The sequence below is a fragment of the Candoia aspera genome, chromosome 1, assembly GCF_035149785.1.
Source record: "Candoia aspera isolate rCanAsp1 chromosome 1, rCanAsp1.hap2, whole genome shotgun sequence".
NCBI classification, from domain to species: Eukaryota; Metazoa; Chordata; class Lepidosauria; order Squamata; family Boidae; genus Candoia; species Candoia aspera.
The window spans coordinates 5,709,639-5,731,345 of record NC_086153.1 but is presented as its reverse complement, the minus strand read 5'-3'; the positions used below and the strand labels follow the sequence as shown (position 1 = coordinate 5,731,345).

The 21,707-nt window shown below is 40.1% G+C and overlaps 1 protein-coding gene across 4 annotated transcripts in view; it reads left to right on the top strand.

Annotated features, from left to right (window-relative positions):
• Window positions 1-21,707, top strand: part of BCAS3 (BCAS3 microtubule associated cell migration factor) — a 530,779-nt gene that overhangs the window by 200,906 nt on the left and 308,166 nt on the right. For all 4 annotated transcript variants that reach the window (XM_063296564.1, XM_063296551.1, XM_063296543.1 and 1 more), the window contains one exon: window positions 11,641-11,791. In XM_063296564.1, coding sequence (XP_063152634.1) covers window positions 11,641-11,791 — 151 coding nt within the window. The remainder of the gene's footprint in view (window positions 1-11,640; window positions 11,792-21,707) is intronic.

Sequence of the window (21,707 nt, the reverse complement as noted above, 5' to 3'; positions counted from 1 at the left end):
ATTTCTAAAAATATTCCCCCAAAATATGTGTTTCTCACCAAGTTTCCTTCAGACTATATTTTCTCTCTCTTCTTTCTGTAATGATGATGACGATGATGATAATTTAAGAGCACAAAATACATTCACACAAATTAAAAGCATCAAAGTTATAGAAGGAATATAGACATATAGTAGACTGGACATTTAAATATGCTTATTTAAATGCTTATTCATAGTTTTTTTAGTCCAGAGCTAGGAACATTCAGAAAGTACAAAAACCAATGTGTTTCTAAATTCCTATCCTCATAAATCTCTGAAGGCAGTGATCAGACAGTATAATTTTTAAACTCTTTTGAATCTGTTTTTTTTTTTTCTCTCTCTCTCTCTCCCGCAAACCTTCTACAAATACTCCGTATCTACGTTGTCCTTTTCCTTTTGTAACTTGATTTCAGATATATATATTACAGGGTTTAATTGTTTTTTTGCATGCTAGTCTACAAAAGACAAGTCTATAAATAATGAGCAAAATCTTATACTGTACTTGCGCCACGCCAAACAAGTTTTCTCTCTGGCTAAGCTCAGGAATGTGGATTTTATCTGGCTCTTAAATGTTTCTCCATTTGGATTTGTATATATTTCAGGGAGTTAAAAGCAAGTGCTGTGTGATTGCTGCAGTTTCTACAGGTGTATGAAATACAACGCTTGGACTAGCATTCAGTTCCAGAGAATCAAATTGTTACACCAGTTGCTACATTTTTTAGCCTTGCATTAAAACAATGAATTAAACATCCCAAAATGTTATTGCTGTTTTAGAACACAATTTTATAGGGACAAAGGTAACTTTACCTAACTTTATAGGTAAGCAGAACATATTTTAAATATTTATTTTTAAGGTAAGTGGTGTCAGGGAAAACTAAATTCTGCAACATGCAATTTAAAAAAAAAAAAATCAGACATATGAACTTTCTTTTATTTAATATAATGCATGTTGATTTTGCTGTTTTGCTAATTAAGTGAACCTGATCTAATCACTGAATCCCTGAAAATTTTACTCAACTTTTGAGATTTCAGCAGACATTGCTCACATATTTTGGGGTTAGAAATACCTGTTTGTTTGTTTTAAAAACACATGTGACTCAGATCTTTTTGAACTGGGATGTCATTTTGAATTTTAGTTTGAGAGCAAAGAATTTTTAGTGCTGCAGCCATCACCTTCAATGAAGGAATACACACTGTAAATGTGTCCCATGGTTAGATTTCAGAAGAAAATCATAGGTCTTTATAAATCATCATTTGTATATTTGATAATAAAGCAGGGTTGCAATAAAAAGCAACTGCAGTAAAAAGGAAAAAGGTGACTTTACAGGGGTTGATTCACCATTTTGTAATGTGTCTCAGTATTTCTCTAACATGTATACACTCTGTTCTTCTTCTGAAAGTTCTGTAAAAATAATTGGCTGCTTAAAAAATGGTCATGTCGCTTTGTCAGTTGACTTCTTATCTTTCAAAATGAGAAACAACGTGCCGCCCCTCAAAAGAAAAAATTAAAGGAAGCTTTTCTCTAAGCATTCTGATAGGAAAGAGCAAGTTACTAGAAATAAATATTTTGGTATTTTTTTCTTACTTTGTCTATTTTCTGTCCCATATGCTTTAAAGTAAAGAATAAATACGTATTTTGTTGGCAGTTTTGACAATACAAAACACAACACAGGATGTGTCATTGTGCTTGATTCCCTGCATTATTTGCATGCAAATATGAGACATTAAAGCTGATATTCTCTGAATGCTTACATATGAATATTGGGCTTAATTTTTTACTTCTGAGTAGATACACATTGAATTATACTACTAGGCTGCAGTCCAAAATAAATTTAGCCTTGTTTAATGCAGCAGGAATAACTTCTAAATAACTAGAGTTGTAGTGTCAAGCTGTATCTCATTTTCAAGTTGTCTGTGTTTTGTACTCCCTCCAATTTTTCACAGCAGTGATGAGTCTACATCTGTATTTTAATAATACCCCTGATGTGTGTAAGTGGAGGGGGGAGGCAGGAGAGGCAAGTGGTGTTACACACATCACAACATAGTTGCGCAAATAATGCAAATTATGCAATTTGCAGCAGTTGAGGCAACGAACACAAATCTCACTTGTGCGATGATGTGATGATCCATGCAATAACATCACGGCTGCTTCTGGTTACCTATGCCAGTGACCACTGCCTGCAAAATTCCCTGTCTACAGTCCCATCCATCTACTCCTAATTTACCTGGGATAGATCTACTCCAGAATATGTGTGTAAATGTTTGTCTGTGTGTGTTCACTTATTCTGTAATAGGCTATCCTTAATTGTCTGGTATATGTAGATATGGAAGGGGGGGATGCAAACATTGGGTCATATGGTATTAAAAAGCAAGAATTTAGCTTGTGAAAATTCAGATGAAGCTTAAATATATGCAAAGGCTGCACAGGAGTGATTTGAAGTAGCAGTTATTAGCAATAATGCAATCCTAGAACATCTGAGTGACTAAATAGCTGTAGTATGATTGGAATAAAAATTCAGGCCCAGAGAACTAGCCTCATCCAACTTGATTATTAGATGTAATTTTGTAATTTGATGAAGTGGGTTCTCATCCTCAAAAGCTTCAGCCATAATAACCTTGTTTGTCTTTTAGGAGATAAAACTCGGCTTCTCCTCTGAAAGTTGTAAACACAACAAGTTTCCTTTCTGAAAAGAAGCCCTGAAAAAAAAAATGTCAGAGCAACTCCGAGCAAATCTATTTATTCCAGAATATTTTGTAGTCAGAATCAGTGAGGAAGGAGGAGAAGAGCATCTTGGCATTCTGTAAGAAATATGTCAAGAGACAGGAAAGATTCCTTTTCTCCCAGACATTTTATTTTTCCAGCTCTGCCCTGGAATTGTGTGTGTGTGTTTCATGCTGTTTATTGCATTTTATTATTTACACTTTTATGCGTGTTTTACTATTTTTAATTTATAATTTACCCAGAGGATTTCAGCTATTGGCCGTATTAGAAGTATTAAAAATAATAATCTCTCTTGCCTGCCCCTGTTTCGAAGTCACTTCTAAACACCTGGGAAAGGGAAGTGAAACTACAGAAAGGCAGTGGCTCCAAGTGCTAAGGATAATTATTTGTTTTAAAGGTACTTGCTGTCTCTCCTTTGGAATAAAAGAAGGGGCCAAATGGACACAATGTTTTCCTGGGAAATTATTTCCGTGATAGATAGAAGTTGTGCATGCCATTCAAAAACTTCAGAGATTCATTACATCCATTTAAGGAGCCGCAACCTTATTGGTTGAAACTCCATTTATAATTACACTTTCATTTAACCAGTCAAATAATTGTTTATGTTACTTGATCTGCCTATAATAAATTTGTCTTATTTTATTTTTAAAAATAGTTCCGCTTCCAAAATTCAGAATCAGTTGGATCTTTATGTAGCAAAAATAGCCCTATCCACAGAGAAGGGGGAAGAGACCGAGTATTTGGGGGAACCCTACATTTTGCAGAAGAACTCCCTCCAAAATAATTTAAAAAATACTGGAGGGTGAGCAAAAAAAGACCACACATCAATCATTTTGGTGGTTTCCACACGATGTCAATTCAATTATTTATTAAGCTGGAAGGGCTGAGACTAGCAAGGCAAGAACTAGCAGTTTCCATGCCAGAGAGGGCTGTTTTGTAAACACTTCCTAAGTGCCCAAAGCCAAGTGTCTGCTGATTTGGAGGGTAGGAGAAAGAAATCTAGAGCATAAATCCTAAAGAATATGTAACTATTGTCGATAAATATTACAGGCAGCCGGGAGCATCTTGGAAGAAGCATTCTTCAGGAAGGAGAGTGAAGAGAAATTCTGGTTAGATCAGGAGTTTTTAGACTTTTTCAGCTGTGGAACCTTTTAGTTTAGGAAAAAAAACAACAACCACTGGAAACCCAGATCAAGAAGCAAAGTTCTAGTGATAGAAAATTAGCTGCTTTTTCAACTCTTGCCATAGTTTAAAAAGCCCTGTGTTAGATGAGGATTATCTCAGCCCAATGAAACATGTTTTCATTTCCTTCCATTGAAAGCAATGGGGAATATTAACTATACTGGCTGCAGACTGGTGCCTCTCAGCCTCTTATTCTCATACTAATGGGCCTCCTCTCTCCTGACATAGGAACTCTTCCATACCGTCCTGACCCCCTCTACCAGACATTTCCAAGGGGTTAGGATTTATTGCATTACAGTACTTCTATTATCCCTAAATATTTGATGATTACATGTTGCTGATATGCTTTCCTAAAGGGTTCTCTGAATTTTAGAAGCTGCTCAAGATTTAAAAAATAATAATAATGCAAACTAATGTTAAGGAATAAGTTAATGATTAACTGCTTAGTTTTGAATTCTTGTATTGGTTGCCGTTGAATGCAACCAACAAAAACAAGGCAAATTGCAAAGTTATGGAATGCCATCTTGAAAAACTCTTTATAAAACACAACGGTAATATGTATTTAAAAAGTGTTCAAATTCAGTAGATAAGATCAGATTTTCAGAATAAAAATGAAACTGCCTCGGTAGTTGGAGTAAGGTTCTGTAGTCAATAAAACAAGGACAACCAGGAGGCTGCTTTCATCTTTGCTGAATTCACATGGAAGTGGCTGTGAATTGGAAGGTTGTAGGGGGATCAATTGAAGAAGGTTAAATAAGGGATGTGGAATGTTGTCATAGCAGAAAAGCTAAAATGCAAGCAAAAATTATTTCATGGTATTGGAAACAAGGTTTATTTGTCCTAGCCTGCTAATCATTATTTATGCTAATCAAGATGCACCTTCATGTGGCCTACCTTCTTTGTGTGGAGTTATGCCTTTCAAAATATTACATGTCACAATGTCCAGTTTATATTTGTTGAACAATTCTATGATGAGGGATTAGTTGTATTCTGCTGCTGCCACATTTGAGTGTCTGGTAAGGTGATAGTCACAGTGTTGTCTTTTGTCCCTTTAATGTCACGGTGTACATCCTTGATAAGCTATCTATAATTCTATTGCTCGGTGTATCTGTTTCACTAGTGGTCCACTATCTTGGGTGGCACTTAATAATATTGGTGTAATGTTGTATGTATTGGTAGAAAACCAGTTGCAAGTGTCCGTTTTGGCAACAGGATCCCATCCCATCGTGTTGATGACTGTTGCTGTGACAGTGCATGGAGCCTGCACACTGGGAATGTGACACATCCACATGTAAAAAGAGTTCCCTTCGTTGCTTTATCTCTGTTGCAGGGGGCAGCCTCTTTGCAATTTGAGTTTGATTTGCATCACCTAACAAGAGAACAAGATGTATTTTCATTTGATCTGCATCACCACAAATTATTCTTGCAGTATAGATCTTTGAAGTTTATAGCACTAACACTGAGATTTCTAAAAAGGTTCTGATTTTGATGCTCCCTCTTCTACCCCTTGTAGGATTTGTTCTGGAAATCCTTCATCGCCCAATGTTTATGGACATTCTCCACCTCTGCTATTTTGCAAAGATGAAAAGTTGAGCCATTTGTCATCCTTAAAGATTCCATGCTCTGCTCCTCTCTCCGCAATAATACAACGCATGCCTTACAACCGGCCAGTCCCTTCACTCCCCTATCTTTGTTAGTGTTTTCTGGACAAAGGGTTGAGTTCAAGGGACCTAACTAAGACCATAACTATGAAGAACATCCAACTTTGTGCATCAGTGGCCTTTATGTTCAGTATTTTGCAGGGAGAAAAGTATGTTCTGTGTACCTCTGCCAAGACAGGTAAAGCCACCTCCTCTTCCATTGCATGCCCATGCTGTTGGCTACTAGAAACTCATTTTGGGGTTGATTTGATAAGCAACAACAACAACAAAAAACTGAGTTCCAGGTATTTGCAATTTATCTTGGTTTAATACCCCAGCTCAGGACATAGCAGGCAACATCTTTTGCTACAAAGGATAGAATAAATCCTCTTAGCAGAATGTCATAGCAACCACTATAAAAAGAAAATGCTGAAAATTCCACGATGCCCTTTTAAAAAAATGCAAATCAAGAAAGAAGACACTAATTAAAAAAATGTTTATCATTTGAGATTTCTGAAGAGAGTCGCTGTCTTGGCATTGTTCTAAAACTCACAAATCACCTCTTATTCTCTCCCCCCCCCCAAAAAAGTGTACACCTTTCTATAACTCCAGTTTTAAACTCATTCCATCATTCCCTGGCTTAGACAGGAAGACTGTCCCCCAAAAGGCCAATTCAGACTTCTTGTTTTGTTTTTCCTTTAGCAGTCCCCGAGATACAAAACTTCATTCATTTTGTGGTAGGATGCACTGCAGGAACCCTTGAGTTTTGATAGGAGAACAAACATGTGAAATAACCACAACAGCAGCAGCGATAAGAACCTAACCAGGTAGTGGTTAGATGCAGTATTGAATGACCCAAAAGGAGGGGAGGGGAGAAGAAGGGAAGGAAATCTCGAGTGTCTTTAGGAAGATGAGAACTTCATTAAAACCTTGCCTCCTCCTCTCTCCCTCTCTCCTTTTTCTATCTTCAGTCCCTCTGAAGGACCATTATAACTTTTCAGACAGCTTTCTGCAAGGAACCGTTTTCTTTCTTCTTGTTATTCTTCCTGGAAAAAAGGGGGCAACTGCACTTCAGCTACGAGTTTTAGACACTTCAGCTTTGGGACTTGTGTAATATCTCTACAAAGCACAAACCGTTGTTAAGAACCTAATTCAAACATGGCTCCCTTTTGATTTGACCCCCACCCCTTTTTTTCTTTTTTCCTTTTTTTTCCGGTCTCCCCCTCCTGCTACTCCTGGAGAGAGAGAAAAACCACCATTTCACAGCATTGGGCAGACAGAGAAAAACAAGTTAATGATCTAAACCTTTTAATTCAGGGAAGCTTGTCTATTTTAAGTGCTTTTCAATCTCTTGTAAACAGATGAGGCCCCAGCTTTCTTCGGCCTCTCTTATGCTTTTCCCCCCCTTTTTCTCCCAGTTTGCCATGAAATGTGTAGTTTGTTCTTTCCTTCCCGTCTAACTGGAGGCAGAAACTTTGTTGACTGGAGGGTGATGGACAAGGAGGGAAAGTAAGTCAGGCATACGTGTGGTTTTGCCTTGAAGCCTTCCAGATCAGCTCTGCTTTCACCTGTGGTACAGTGTGTCCTTGTTGTGAGGTTTCTTATCGATATTTTATTCTTTACTGTAAGGCCAGAGGAAGACATTTAGTAGGCAGTCTTTAAGGAAGCCATTTGGATTTCAGATTACATATGATGCTGAAGCAGTTATGATTGCCGTCTTCCGCATGCCAGTTTAGGACTTTGTGAAGGGGGCTTGCTTCCAAGAAAGCAGGTAGAGGATCAGCTATAAAGAGTGTGCAACATTTGTCATTGTCTTCTCCATGCTGGTTGCATCCCGTTCTTTTTGGCCATTGACAAAGAACTAGAGCCTCCCTCTGTTAGGATATTAAATCTGTCCCTAACTTTCCTGGATTAGGGAGCATGTTTGGAATTTCCAGCAAATATTGTGGGTGCTGTCACATACAAATACACACACAGAGAGAGAGAGAGAGAGGCTAGTGTTACCCTTCTGCTTGCCTTAAGCTCTCCATGAAGATATTTTCTGTTCCTTTGCTTCCAGATCTCCAAACTTCCTATACAGTAGAGGCCCTTTTTCTTTAATTTTAGTGTTAACAAGCAAGTTTAGTGCCCCAAATTAATTTCCTGAGAATGAACCTGGGCATATGAGAAACACAGGGAAGAGAGGGGTTTGTGGGGCCAAAAACGGCTTTCAAAGACATTTTGCTGTCTTTGGGCACCACGGTGGACAGCCCAATGCGGTCTTAATCCAACCACAGTTAATTTTTTAAAAAATAATAATTGGTTTTCATTCGAGAAACTTAAGACCTTCTTAACTCTTTTAAATCAGCTGTTCTCAAAGTATTTAAATCTAATTGGACTTAGTCATTTTTCCAAAGGTTGAAGTATAAACAAAAAATATATTGGGCTCTCAAATAGAAATATACAAGATATATATCAACAGAACTAAAATGCTCACATCATATAATCTGAGAGGTAGCTAAAGCAATGTTTAATCACGATTATTGATACATTAGAAAAAGAAAGGTTTTTTTATCTCTAGAGACCCCACTTTATGAATAGCAGCATTGCATAAGCATCATTAGCCTTAATATCTGCATGTTGGAGACATTCTAGGAGATAATAATGATGTGCAGGTCCTTGGATGAGCTATGGATGAAATTCCAAAGTTTACCAAACTATAAAAGCAAGTCCTGGGGGCAGGCAGTTCCAGTGAAACATCTGCTTTGAGGCACACTTGCGAGCTTTTGTGCTTTTCTCCTTTTTTTCTTGCATGCAGAGAATAAGACCAGCAGTAGCAGCTAGTATGGCATATTATATTGTACTTCATATTATATTTGTGATGGAGAAGCAGCGTTTTAGGACTGAGAACGTGCTAAGACCAGCCAACAAGGCAGTCTTGTCCATTGGATGTCCAGTCTTAATTTGTTTTTTCTGCTCCATCCCCAGAATTGGCCAGACTTTTATAAAGAATTGTAAAATGACGCATCCTAGGAAAAAAATACACTACAAGCTGACAGTGCCGTCCTGAATGTATCAACTCAGAAATAAGCCCCGCTTGGTTAATGGATCGTATTCCCAGGTAGCGTGCTTAGAATTGCAGATTAAATTAACAGAGACAGAGAAAGGAGGAAGAACAAGTTGGTAAAAAATGTGTAATGTAATAAAGTCTACTCTTTTTGAAGCAGAAGAATGAAGGTCACTGTGTTTGTTTAGAAAGAACTCAAAGGTTAACAGCGGGATAGTTCTTTTGATTAAACAATTAATTTTCTTAAAAGCTGAGGAAGAACTTCCCAGCAGAAGCGTTCCAAACATAAGGAGCTACCAGAGAAAATGCTGGCAAGTGAGATGGTGAGGGGTCCCAAGATGCAGAACAATGGTGGAAGACAATAATACGCTGTCAAAGAGGGAAGATAAGAAAGAAGGAGCAAGCAAATGCACTTAAGTTAATAATAAAATCATGGATAGGACTGTAGAACAAGGAGGTCTGATGCAATGGGTGAATCTGAGGTCAATCAAACATGATGGGGCACATTCAGAGACGGGGGGGAGGTCTGACTGAAAAAACGGGGAAGAAGAAGAGCAGAGGCCGTGATGTGTTATCATATAGCACACAGAGGCTGCAGACATCTGCCAGCTCAAAAGCAAGCAAAGGAACCAAGTTGTTGAAGCCAAATTACAGATTAAAAACACACTGGAGATTTTTAGTATAATTTTGCCTTCCCCTTCTCCCCCCAAAAATGGGGAGGGGGAGAGAGAGGAATACTTCAGGCCAGAAGACAGCAGTGAGCACGAAATAGCCGTCAGTTCCCAACCCCCCTGGTATCAAATCTCGCGTATCAATTACACAGCGGCTTGAACCAAGACAGGTTTGTCCTCCTCACCGTTTTGTACTTTTTTGCTTTCGACCTTGGCAAAAATCTTTCAGGTTTTCTTGTTTGGAGAGTCAGTCTGAGGTTTTCATTTTCTAACTGCAGATTCCCCAGTTTTCCTTTCAATTAGATCCATGGAGAATATTTTCTGTCTTGGAAGTAACTTCTAAAACATGACTTCCCTTTTCCTTTTCCTCCCTTCCTTTCTTTGTTTAACGAACTGGATTGTATGTAGAAAAGAAAAATCCTGTTTCTCCTGCATTTTTTACGTCTTTATTGAATCCCGTTCTTTTTAAAAGAACGAATCTGCGGTTAAGAAACAGTGTGATCTCAAACTTTCTGTTTTGCTTGTAATTAGTTTAGATTTATAATTATTTGATTGTGTCTGGTCTTGTTTCCAAAAAGGATAATATTTCCAAATTGTACACCTTACAATAGAGTATTGGTGATAGCTTCCAATGAAGTCTAAAAAAAGTCTGAACAGTAGAAAGACACTGGCCACAACTGAGCAGTTTTCCATAAACTTGCTTGTCTGTATTCATCATTTCTATCTGAATAGATGTGATCAGCATTCCAAAATCACCAAAGGACTAACATTTACTGGATTTCAGACTTCTCCAAACGTTTTGATGCAGTTCTTGGCAGGTTAAGCGTATCACCGTACATCCTTAAATATCTGTTTGGAGAGCAAATAAACATTTATATATTTAAAGACAGAAATGGCAGATTTACTGCAGTTATAGAAAGGAACAGAATTACAAGGTGAAAACACGTGAAAGTGATAGAGATCAGGAATAGTATATTTCTGGTTTGGTGTATTTCAGTCCTGCTGATTTTAATGGTTCAAGCACAATTAATTCTGTACAGCCCGGTGGAGAGCAAACTGTAGCACTCTTTCTGTGACCCCAGTCTTCGTGTTAGGAGTTCATTTTATTGACAAACTGTACTTAGGTAGCTGTCCCATAACCCACAGACTCTGGCCAGCTCACCAAATAAATACAAGATGACAGTGCTAAACTACAACTTTTTTTTTCCCGTTCAGTCGTGTCCAATTCTCGGAGACTGCCTGGACAAGTCCCTGCAATTTTCTTGGCAAGATTTTGGAAGTGGTTTGCCATTGCCTGCTTCCTAGGGCTGAGAGAAAGTGGCTGGCCCAAGGTCCCCCAGCTGGCTTTGTGCCTAAGGCGGGACTAGAACTCACGGTCTCCCGGTTTCTCGCCCGGTACCTTAACCACTGCACCAGACTGGCTGTACAACTCAATCGCAACCCTGATTTTAAAGTCCAGAACTGGACTTAAGGGCTGGACTGTAATTGGACTTAAGGGCCTCAGGTTTTAGAAAGCAAAGCAGTGGAGAAAACTGCAATGCTGTACTCGTCAACTTTCTGAGAGATCTACATGAGATTCCGTGAAGTTCCCTGCTAAATAAACATGGCTGTAACCCACTCATTCTGGATATGCGCTCAGAAGTTGTGCTTCCCTCCCGTGCAGAATCCCATCAGGCTTTACGGCAAAGACACAGCACTGCGAAGACATCCACTGGCTCCCTACACCGTGAACATACACAGCTGTTTCTAAAAATGGGACCCCCAGTACGTTACAATATTTTGTCTGAAGCTGAAAAGACCTCGTTTTCCAAACAGAAATACAGTTCCCATGCACGGAGAACGTCCTAGAAGTTTGGAGAATGGCTCCATAGTCTGGATGGTACAGTAAGCAAGGAGATCAGTACTCTCCAGAGGGCGCAGGGCCCTGAACATCGTGCCTGTCAGTAACACCTTAAAAGCATGCTGCCCGATTCATTGATTACCCATAATAATTGCTGGGCCTATTCACATCAGAGTTCTTGCAGCTTCAGAAGGGCCTTTCGGATGGCGACACTTGGTTTCCGCAGCGCTCACCCTTGATTCTTCCTCCAGGCTTTCTTCGTGATTGGGTTGATGGAATAGCTCAAGACAATATTTTTTCCCTGCCCTCCTCACTGATTTGAAGCATGTGGGTTTTGTAGATTTATCGGTTGGTTTTATTGGTGGACTCCTTGAAATACATGAGACAGTCATATCTCACCTATCCAGTGGAGCAGGGATGAGGCACTAATTAACTTGGAAAGGAAGCATAGGAATATTTTAAACAAACAGATAAATAATGCTATTCTCTCTCTCTCTCTCTCTCGCTCTCTCTCCCACAAGGTAAATTGAACAGTCAAGATACTTATAACAATTTCACCAACAATAATCCGGGAAACCCTCGCCTGTCCCCACTTCCAAGTCTCACTGTGATGGTACCTCTTGCTCAAATCAAGCAACCCATGACTTTAGGAACCATCACGAAACGTTCAGGGTAAGTGAATTGGTTTTGAATGGTGATCTCTCTCTCTGCAGAAAACCCTGTTAACTTCCTTAGTAGCAGTGGCTTCAATGTTATTGGTTCAAGGCTGCAGTACTGTTCCTCAGGAGTAATCCTATTTAGCATTCTAGAGTTTTTGCCCAAGGTTGTGGTACTGTCTTGGGGAATGTCAGTAGGATGGATAGCATAAAAGAAAATAAGCACGCCAGAAACACCAGGGTATCTGTAAATATTTGTCCAGCATTTCCAAAGTCTTCTTTTTTTAATGGTTTATTTTCCCTAAATTAGCTGAGGGATTTATTAATTATAAATAACACAAGCAGAAGATTTCCACATCTCTGCTTAACCATCCAATGTTATGATTTTGGAGTAGTTTAGTCAAATGTGGCTTTTGATGGAGTTTACTGGGGGTCTGAATATTTCAGTTTTTATTATGATTTCTCAAATTTTATTTTCTCTTATTTTTTAGTTTATGTCTACTGTGTTTCCTCTTGTCCTGTCATTACCTTGGAGCTTGGTATAACCTACTGAATTATTAAAAAATTAAGATCTGCTTTGAATCATTCAAAGCTTTGAATCATTCAACAAATCAAATTATTTATGCATTAAATAGTTTGCCTCCTTTTGGCATATTTATTTTCTCAAAGCATATTACAAACTGGTTAAAAAAGCAAGATAATATTGGCAAGGTATTGCTGAATTTCAAGCAATTGAATGACAAATTATTGAAATATATAAAACGAGTAATTTCAACTTTATGTAACAGCAGCTGATAAAACCATTATTTAAGAAGTGAAATATAATCAATCTGAACCAGTTGAATCACAAAGTTTTTAGAACTTCTCCAAACCGGCCAAAAGATAGTTAAGAATATCTTGCTCAAGAGGATATTACTTGATAGGGGGCCACCACAGAAAAGTCACTGTCCTTGATAATTAGGCAACTGAATAGGTCTTACTTTTGGGCCTATAAACTAGTATAATCCAAGTTCAGTCTCATTAATCACCCCAGTTTATAAAAATGAGAAGAAATCATTGGGTAAGCAAAATTAGCTTTCGAGTGAGCGAGTAGTGCTTTTTACCTATATATGACCATTTGTCCAGTAAGTGGTATTTTTTAAATGTTCTTTTATTTTTTATGCCGAATATATAGTTTCATTGACTTCAGCATAGCTCATAGCAAACGAGCCCTATAGGTTACCATTTTAAAGAATAGATATGTGAAGGATTATTAAATGTAAATCTGTAAACCAAATAAATAAATAATGTAAAAGTTCAAGGGTCCTAAGAACAGACTGTCACTCAGCTGCCTATCCCAGACAAAGTTATTCAGTTGATGGATCTATAGGAAGGAGAATGGCGAGAAGAGGGGTTTCATTTTCACTGACCCACGTCTTTCTTTAGTTTAAAGAATTCTCCACAAACTTTAAATCTATCTATGGAGAGGATAGATGGCAGCCACTCCACAGCATTTTGTTATTTTTTTTTTACAGTGGACTTTGAGAATGAACTAAAGGTCTTTGCTGAAATCTTAAGAGGGCAAAGAAAGAAAATGGGATGTGTCATCTCTGATCAAGTACATTCTTCTCTCCTTGAGGCAGGTAGTTTCCATGAGAGCAGTTTAGATTGGGCAGGTTAATCCTTTCTCCTGAGAAACATATACTTGCAACAGAAGAGAATATTCTATTGACCGGTGGAGTCCTTGGTGCTCTCTGAGCTTGATGGTGTTACCTAGTCAGGTAATGAAACGTCTGCAAGCAAACAGCCAAGCTCAGAGAGCACCAGAAACATAGACTTGATCTGATTTGAAGGTGGAGGTGAGACTGTTGCATTTTTACTGTTAAAAATAAAAATAAAAAATAAAAACTCTGTCAGGCTTCATCTAGGATATTGTGTCCAGTTCTCAGCCCTGCATCTGAAGGTCAGTAAAAGGCCTGTGAGAAGAGATTGAAAAAATGGAAATGGTTAGCATGGAGATAATTGACCGCAGAGTAACACTTTTCCACTTTCTGAAGGGCTGGTTGACACATAGAAGAGGGCAAAGGGTTGTCCTCTATTATCCCCAAACGGAGGATCTCATGAAATAGGCCTTTGTTGTAGGAAGTAGGTTTTGGCTGATCATTAGTAGAAGCTTCTTAATAAGAGCAGTTGGAAGTTGAAGCTTTGTAGCACCTTTTATCTCTTAAAACCTCCAAAATGTCATTCAGATTGGACACATTTGTCTGGCTTTCAGGTGTTTTAAGGGACAGAATAAGTGCTTTTAAATCTTGCTTAAAGCAATTATTTCACTCCTTAACTCCCAATTTTGCCACGCCCTCTGAGGTCACACCCTTTGTTAGTGGCTCCTAGGCAGGGCCCAAGGGCAATGGGTGGAATTCCAGGCCAGAAAAGTTAGTCACCCCCTCACTTAGAGGGAGGGTACATTTTGTTTCACTGGAGATTTGGGTGAAAATTTATGGGGGAAAATTGGATTTCCTGCATGGAATACGAATAGACTCCTCACCAGTTCCACAAGTATAAGTGGGAGATGCAAAGAGGGATCTCTGATCAGTTATTACGTTTGGCTCTTTGAACATGCTTTTTAAACTCAGTACAAGGGATTTCACAAATTTTTTGGGTGCCCTTCCCAATAAATAGGATGGGCCAAAATAGGTCTTGGGCCAAAAGCCTGATGGAGTAATTTTACTGAAGCCTGTAGGGTAGGGGCCGAATTAACTTCTGGAGGCAGGGAGGGAGGGTGTAGCCTCTAACAAAGCCCTACAGACTAGTGTTTGTAGTCACTGCCAGCTGTCCCTCTAATGGTGGTGAGGATGAGATCAAAGATTCACCTGATGGACAGATCTAATAGGCAGGTTCATACAGTGAAAGAGATTTCCTCAGATACTCTGCCAAAACTACCTAGAGTTGTAGATTGCAGTTATAAGAGGTTCCGGGAATATGGAATAAATCTGGGGCCCAAGGTTCTAGACCTTGGGGGATTCCTTTATGAGGAAGCTCTGACTGACCCATACAGACGATCTCTGCTATTGACTCACAGGCCTTCTCCTGATGCGTATACTATTGTTTCTCAAGTTACTTTGCTTTGCTTAAAAATGGGTGTGGGGACTGACCAAGGGGTTCATATAAAGAGTTCATTTGAAAATATACATGCCAGGTTTCATTATAGTATCATAAAGCTTTGTGAAAGGTTTTCTGCTGTGATGTGTTTTACATCTCCAGCTCCCCATCCCTAAACTGGGGATGAGCTTATGAAAGCCCATGGCAGCTCTCCTTCAGTTTCTCAGAAATGAGTGGTTTGTGCAGAAGGATGTGATAGATTCCTGAGGTGACTGTTTCTCTGTAGACTGCCTATGGAGGGAGTTTGAATGGAAATATGGGGGAGTCACTGGGATGGGACACTTTCTTAATAGGCCTCCTTCCCCTGCAAAAGTGGGACCTTCCATTCTGCTGGACGTCATATACAGTGCTGTCACAAATCAGCAAAGAATGCCATTCGAGATACTGGTAATTTTTTTTGCAGTGCCCATCGCCTTTCAGTCTGGAGAACCAGCTTCCTTTGGCCTTCATTGCTACCTCCTCTGTGCAAGGCCAAGTCTCTGTGGATAGGGCTTGATGGAGAGATCTGGCCCAACTCACACCACTCCATCATTCAATGGTTTTTGCTGTTTCTCAAAAGCAGCGAAGAAACGGTGGATTAGGGTGCCTCTTTGCATGTAAAGATGCCCAGTGTTTTCTCAGAAAACCACAGGACTGAAATACCTCTGTTTCTCCATGATGCAACTCCAGATTTGATCACGCTTAATTTCACTCTCCTGCTTTAGGAGGCTAGTAAAATTCAGAGCAGCTTACTTTAATTTTTGAAGACTTTTCAGTCTTTCCAAGGCTCAAATTGTCACCGTTCCACATCTATAAAGGAAAAGAAAAAGAGAGGGAAACATCCGCATTTTTTTTCAGCCTCTCCTTATCCTCCAAATATAGATAAAAGTAGAAGCTGATCCGGCTGGTCCTCTGCATACACAAACGGTTCATGGTGATCCATCCTTTGCTTTATAGAAAGAACAAAGCTTTGGATGCTCATTAATGTCTCCTGGAGCTTAAAACAGTGAATATATCATTTTGCCAGGGGGTACAGATTAATACAGATCAAAATAATAAAACATGCTTGATATGCAAGAGGCTTCAAGTCTGATCCCTGGCATTTCCTGTAGGATCAGAAAATACTCTGAAGTTCCGGGTAATTGCTGCCAGCCTGTGAAGGCACTACTGAACTCAAAAGACCACTCAGTACAAGATAGCTTCCTATAGTCCTTTGCGATGGAGAATAAAAAATAAGTAAGATCCTAAAAGCCAAAGGTGTGAAAATGCAGTGGAGAAAAGATACAGATTCAAAGCCAACTTCACTATGTAACTGACCGAAAGGCTTCGGCAGTTTGCACTCTCAGTACTAATGAGGGAAACTGTAGCCTTCGTCTGCTTGACTCCTGTGTATAAACCAGCTGGAAATGAAGCTGGCTTAAGAAATGCCTTTCTGGATTTCAGTCTCTTCCTCCTCTCTGGCCATGGTGAAGGCCTGGTGTTCTAAATGGACAGTGCTTACCATGGCCCTGATTCTCCTGGTTCCTAGTCCCTCCCACCCATGCTGGGAAATTAAGCACCAGTCACTCTTCTTTTTTTGGATAGGTGACGCTTCCATTGATAGACTTTTCATATGAGCCCCATCCATTGTCTCCCCCTCATAGATGATGCCTTCTCATCTTGTGCATCTATTAATGGACTGGTTAAAAAAAAAAGGAGAAAACAGGCCCATTCTATCCTTCTTCCTCTTACTTTGGCTAAAAGAGGACACTGGCAGAACTCTTTCAATTTCAACTGGTAAACTTGTGGAGATATTCAATTTCAACCTGTGAACTTGTGGCCAATTGCAGTGGAGATATTTGCCTATAATAAAATGAAGTGCATCAAGCTAGCCAGATAACATTGCTTGATTTGTCACAAGTAGGAAACCACTTGCCCCTTTTGATGCAGAGCAACAGAAGACAGGTGGAGATGTGTTTGGGACCAGGTGGAGAACAACTTTGTGGATTCCTGCCCTTGAGGTATGGCCCACACTTGCACTGGGGTAACCAGTCATGCAGATCAGCCCTGAAATATGTGTATTAGAAACAACATGTAGCTTTGTACAGTACATGTAGCTGATTCTGTCTCATACAGACAGGGACGCCCCTGGATACTCTGTCATTCCTGAGCATTGGCTGCTAAAGGCATGACACAAGACATACCTCTGAGCACAGTGGTGAAAATCCAACAGTAGATCTGGATTTCTTCTCGTGGCTCCATGTCAGTCTCCATGGCTGCTTCCTTCTGAAGTCAGAAAAGCTCACATTGGTGGGGAGGAAGACATGTAGCAGTGGGAGCATAGGAAAAACAGTTTTGCATCCTGGCTTTATTCTGCTTTCCCAACGAGGGGAAGGGTTTAGACCAGCTGGCAGGCAAATCTGAATATATTATGTTCGGCTGTAAACCATCGGTAGGAATTTGTTTTATCCACACACACACAGGAAGGGCATAAATAACGCTTCTCCCTTCCTTAACTTTTATTCTTCCAGTCTGCCATCAGCAGGGAACTGGCAGCACTGAGGAACTTTGGGGTTGGAGCACTAGAGTGGGAGATAACAGCTGTTCAGCCCAATTTCAATCTGCACCCACTGAACTGGGAGTAATTGGTTTGTTTAACTCTGTGGGGTTTACTTGGGAGCAGAAATATACAGAAATGTACGCTCCCTATCTGTTGATTCCTTTGAAAACAATAGGATTTTAAAGTGCTTGCAGATTCAGTGGATCATGATTGTGTTTTAAAATGACAATAATCTAAAAAATAAATTGAAAACAACTTCAAAAATTCTCCTCTTCCACCCAAATAACAAATGAAACCTTAACCATGCAGAAAGACAGCATGACCATGATTGATTTTTTAAATGTTTCTTAAGTTCTCAAAATGAGGTTGAAGCCACACACACACACACACACACACACCGTGTTTCAGGTGGTTGTGCATTGTTTCATGAAGCTGGAAATGAAAAGCTGGAAGAGGAAACGTTCCTGGTGGATTGGGCCTGCGGACTGTAGGAAAACAGAAAAGAAAGCTCTTTCTGAAACAAGGAATGAACCGAGCGTTGATATTCCCTGAGAGTTTAGCCATGCCTCAAATGGCCAAATTGAGACAGCAGCCTTAATTTAAACCTCCAGGGGACAAAGCGTGTGTTTTAACATATTTAACATCTGCCCTCTTATTTCTCCAAACACAGAGCAACCCAAGCCTATAATAGAAAGAAGACAGGACAGGGACCATCTGCCTTGGCTCCGAGATGTGTAGGCCGTGTGGGTAGTCACAAATGGCAAATGACAGATGTATTTACACCTATGTGGACAACACCTTTAAGGGGTGCTCCAAGGAAACAAGGCCCTAACCTTGGCATTGTTGCTTTAGTTGAGAGAAGGGGTCCTTGAAACTAATAGGGTTTAACAAATATTCCTGGGTAGCAGCTGCAGCCAGGAGTGAAGGGGACAAGAGAAGGAGGGACCAAAAATGTTAATGCATCTTCTTTGTTCCTCCAGGTCTCAGCAATCTCATAAGCTAAATTTAGCCAGTAACATCAGGACAATAATATAGAATCATAGGCTGGATTAGCACAAAACGTCAAGTTCCCGGTTAAAAAAAGCACCATCTCTACCCTAACATGCAGTGACCAAACAACTAAACCATATGATAGTTTAGTTTGAGCCTCTGGTGCTAAGACAATGGCTGGGTTCCCATAACTCACCAAATCAGAACTGCCCCAAACCTCATGTGAACTCAGCCTAAAGTGTGGTGTGAATCTAGGAACGGGGATCTTAAAAGAAGTAATCTGATTGAAATCGTTACGGATATAACAGAGAAAACCCCAAAATTTTTGAGACTTACTCATCCTGGAATATAATTAGTTGTTACTATGGGATTTTTTAAAAACCAAAATCATAAGTTCCTTTTTTCTTAATACAAGTCTTTCTCTCACTGGGTTCATGCAGCCAACCCAACAGCTTTGCGGTAAGAATGATAAAGATGGAATGAAAGACCACAAAGGTGTTTTTTCCCCCCTTCTTTGAAGGCCAGGTTCCCAAGAGAGTTCTGTGAATGGAAGGGAGCTTTGGGATGCAGCACAGGACCCTTTCAACCTCAGATCTGAAAATCTGAAAGAAGCTTGCCATGTAATCGGGGAGGGGGCAGGTCAGGGGGGCGGAGAGAAGGAAAGCTATCCAGAGACACAATGCCAAACCCACTACTGAGCACATGGAGTTTGGATCCCAGCCCTGGGAAATGAAGGATTGCCCAGCTTCCAGGTCTAACCTTTGCCCAGTCCTGCAAAACTTCAGCTAGTGAGAAGCTCCACCGGCACAGCTGAGCTCTCCGTGTGTTTGTTTTTGCAGTATGGAAAGAGGAATGCAGATAACGCTGTTTTTGATGTGGGATCTGGCCAAGATGTTATCGTCCCATGTACGATTTGTTCATAAAATCGCTGATATCCGTTTGATCTCTTTTGAACTCTGGAGGCTTTAATCCTTTCCAGGACCTATTGGTAGGGCAGACAAAAGAGGGGTGGGGGAGGAGGAGGAGGAGCAGCACCAGATGAATAGGAAATAACAAAGGAAGACTGAAGCCAAACTCTGAGAAGGAAAACAAAAATCTGAATTAAATCTGCTTTTCAAAACACTCCAAATAAACCAGAGGTGACACCCCTATGGAAATTATTTTCACAAATGGTAATGCTTTGGAAGAATGCACTAGATCAGGGAATTCAAATTTGTAGTGTGTTTTATCCCAGGGATCCAGAAGGATAATGGTGTAAAATCACTGTAGAAAAACGTGGTTCACTTTCCTCACATTGGGCCTCCAAGGAAGGCCAGAAGCATAGACACACGTGAAGACTCTCCCAGATTCTCAGACGTAAAACTGAGTGGGACATCCGTACCGGAGGAAGGGCCATCATTTGGTGGCCTTGTGCACACCTGCTGCAGCTTGAATTGGAAGGATTCTTGTTCAGGCTTTGCTAGAACAGCTGCCTACTAATAAAGACATTACTAAGCTGAGATCCAAAAGTCTGACTTGATTGCTTCTGAAGGCAATTTTCTATGTTCTAGTTCCTGGGACCAGGAATGGTGCTGGTCTCCTGGTCCGTGCTGTTGTATACCCCTTCTTCAGAATATTTCACAAGTCCTGGATGGGGTCAGGAATACGTTTTATGGGATTCCAAAATATAGTTGTTTCCATAAGTGATCCTTATGCTACAGAAAATGAGAACTACAGTTCATTACAGAGTCGCTATGTGCTTTTTGGGGGGGGGGGGCAGAGGAAATCCAGCAATTCTGCCAACATGGATGGCTTAAAAGGCATAACATATTCATGGAAAACAACATTCTCCATGTTGCAAGTCTGGGGGCTGTATTTTATCTTCCTTGGTGAAAAGCAAGACGTCTCTCAATAGCAGTTTATAGATTATTGATGACTTTATGCGTAGAGGGATATATTTGGGCTCCTGTCCTGCTTGCAAGTTACCCACCAACTGGTATTGTTAGATCTTCTTATGTTTTTTGTCAGCACTTCGAGGTAGCCGAGGTCAGGAAACAGACACCACAAGGATTACCGAAATTCTAGATTGTAGAAAGAGAATATTCAAAGCCTGCCAGAGTTTTTCTAGGATACCAAGCAGAATCAAGAAGGGGTTCTCTTGAGTTTCCTCCTTAGACTTCTTACTTTCCAAGGACTCAGCTGCTATTCCACCTCTGTTGAGAAATCCTCCATTCTAAGTTCATCTCTAAATTCCTTTGCAAAGTTTAAGAAATATTAGAAATTAGGCTTGTTGTCTAATTAAAGGGATAGTAGTCAGTTTATTGTATTCATTAAATCAGCCAATGTCTATATTGGTCTCAACAGATGGCAGTACTTGGCTGACCTCGCCTGAGCCTGGACGCTAAACAGGATTAGGCCTGATCAATGCTTGGATAGGAGGCCTTCAGACCTCCATTGCCCTGGGAAAAGGCAGGAGCAAGCCACTTCCAAACAATTAGCAAAGGAAACTCCAAGCAGTTGCCAGAAGTTAGAGGGGGGTGGAAGGAGACGTCACCTCTTTTATATATTTATAAAACAATATTTTTATTTATTTATTATTCAAATTTATATTGCCGCCCATCTCCCCCAAAAGGGGGACTCTGGGCGGTTCACAATAATATACAATGCAATGCAATGCAATGCAATGCAATGCAATGCAATGCAATGCAATGCAATAAATAATATAATATAATATAATATAATATAATATAATATAATATAATATAATATAATATAATATAAATAAAACAATAGCTGTCTCATCCCCTTTATATCAACCTGTCCCACCCGGTCATGCAGAGAGGGCATGCTTCGGACCCCGTCTGTAAGAGAATTCCGTCTGGCGGGGCCCAGGAGGCGGGACTTCTCTGCAGCGGCTTCCGCCCTTTGGAACACCCTTCCCCCGGAAGTGAGGTTAGCCCCCTCTCCCCTGGACTTCAGAAAACAGCTGAAGACCTGGTTCTGCTACCAGGCTTGGAGTGGGGTGAGGAAGAGCCATTCTTGGGGCTGGTTGGCTCCCTAGTCCTCCTGGGACCGGTCTTACCCCCTTATGGGTGGAATTAGATCTGCCGCTACTTGGATTTGACTGTATTTTATATATTTATTGATTACGTATTATGTATGATTTTATTGAATTTTAAATTGTTTTTATTGTGAACCGCCCAGGGTCCCCCATGCGGGGGAGAGGGGCAGCCATAAAAATATGATAAATAAATAAATAAACCTTGACGAGCATAGCGGCTTCCTCTGGCCCTGGCACTTAGAGGAG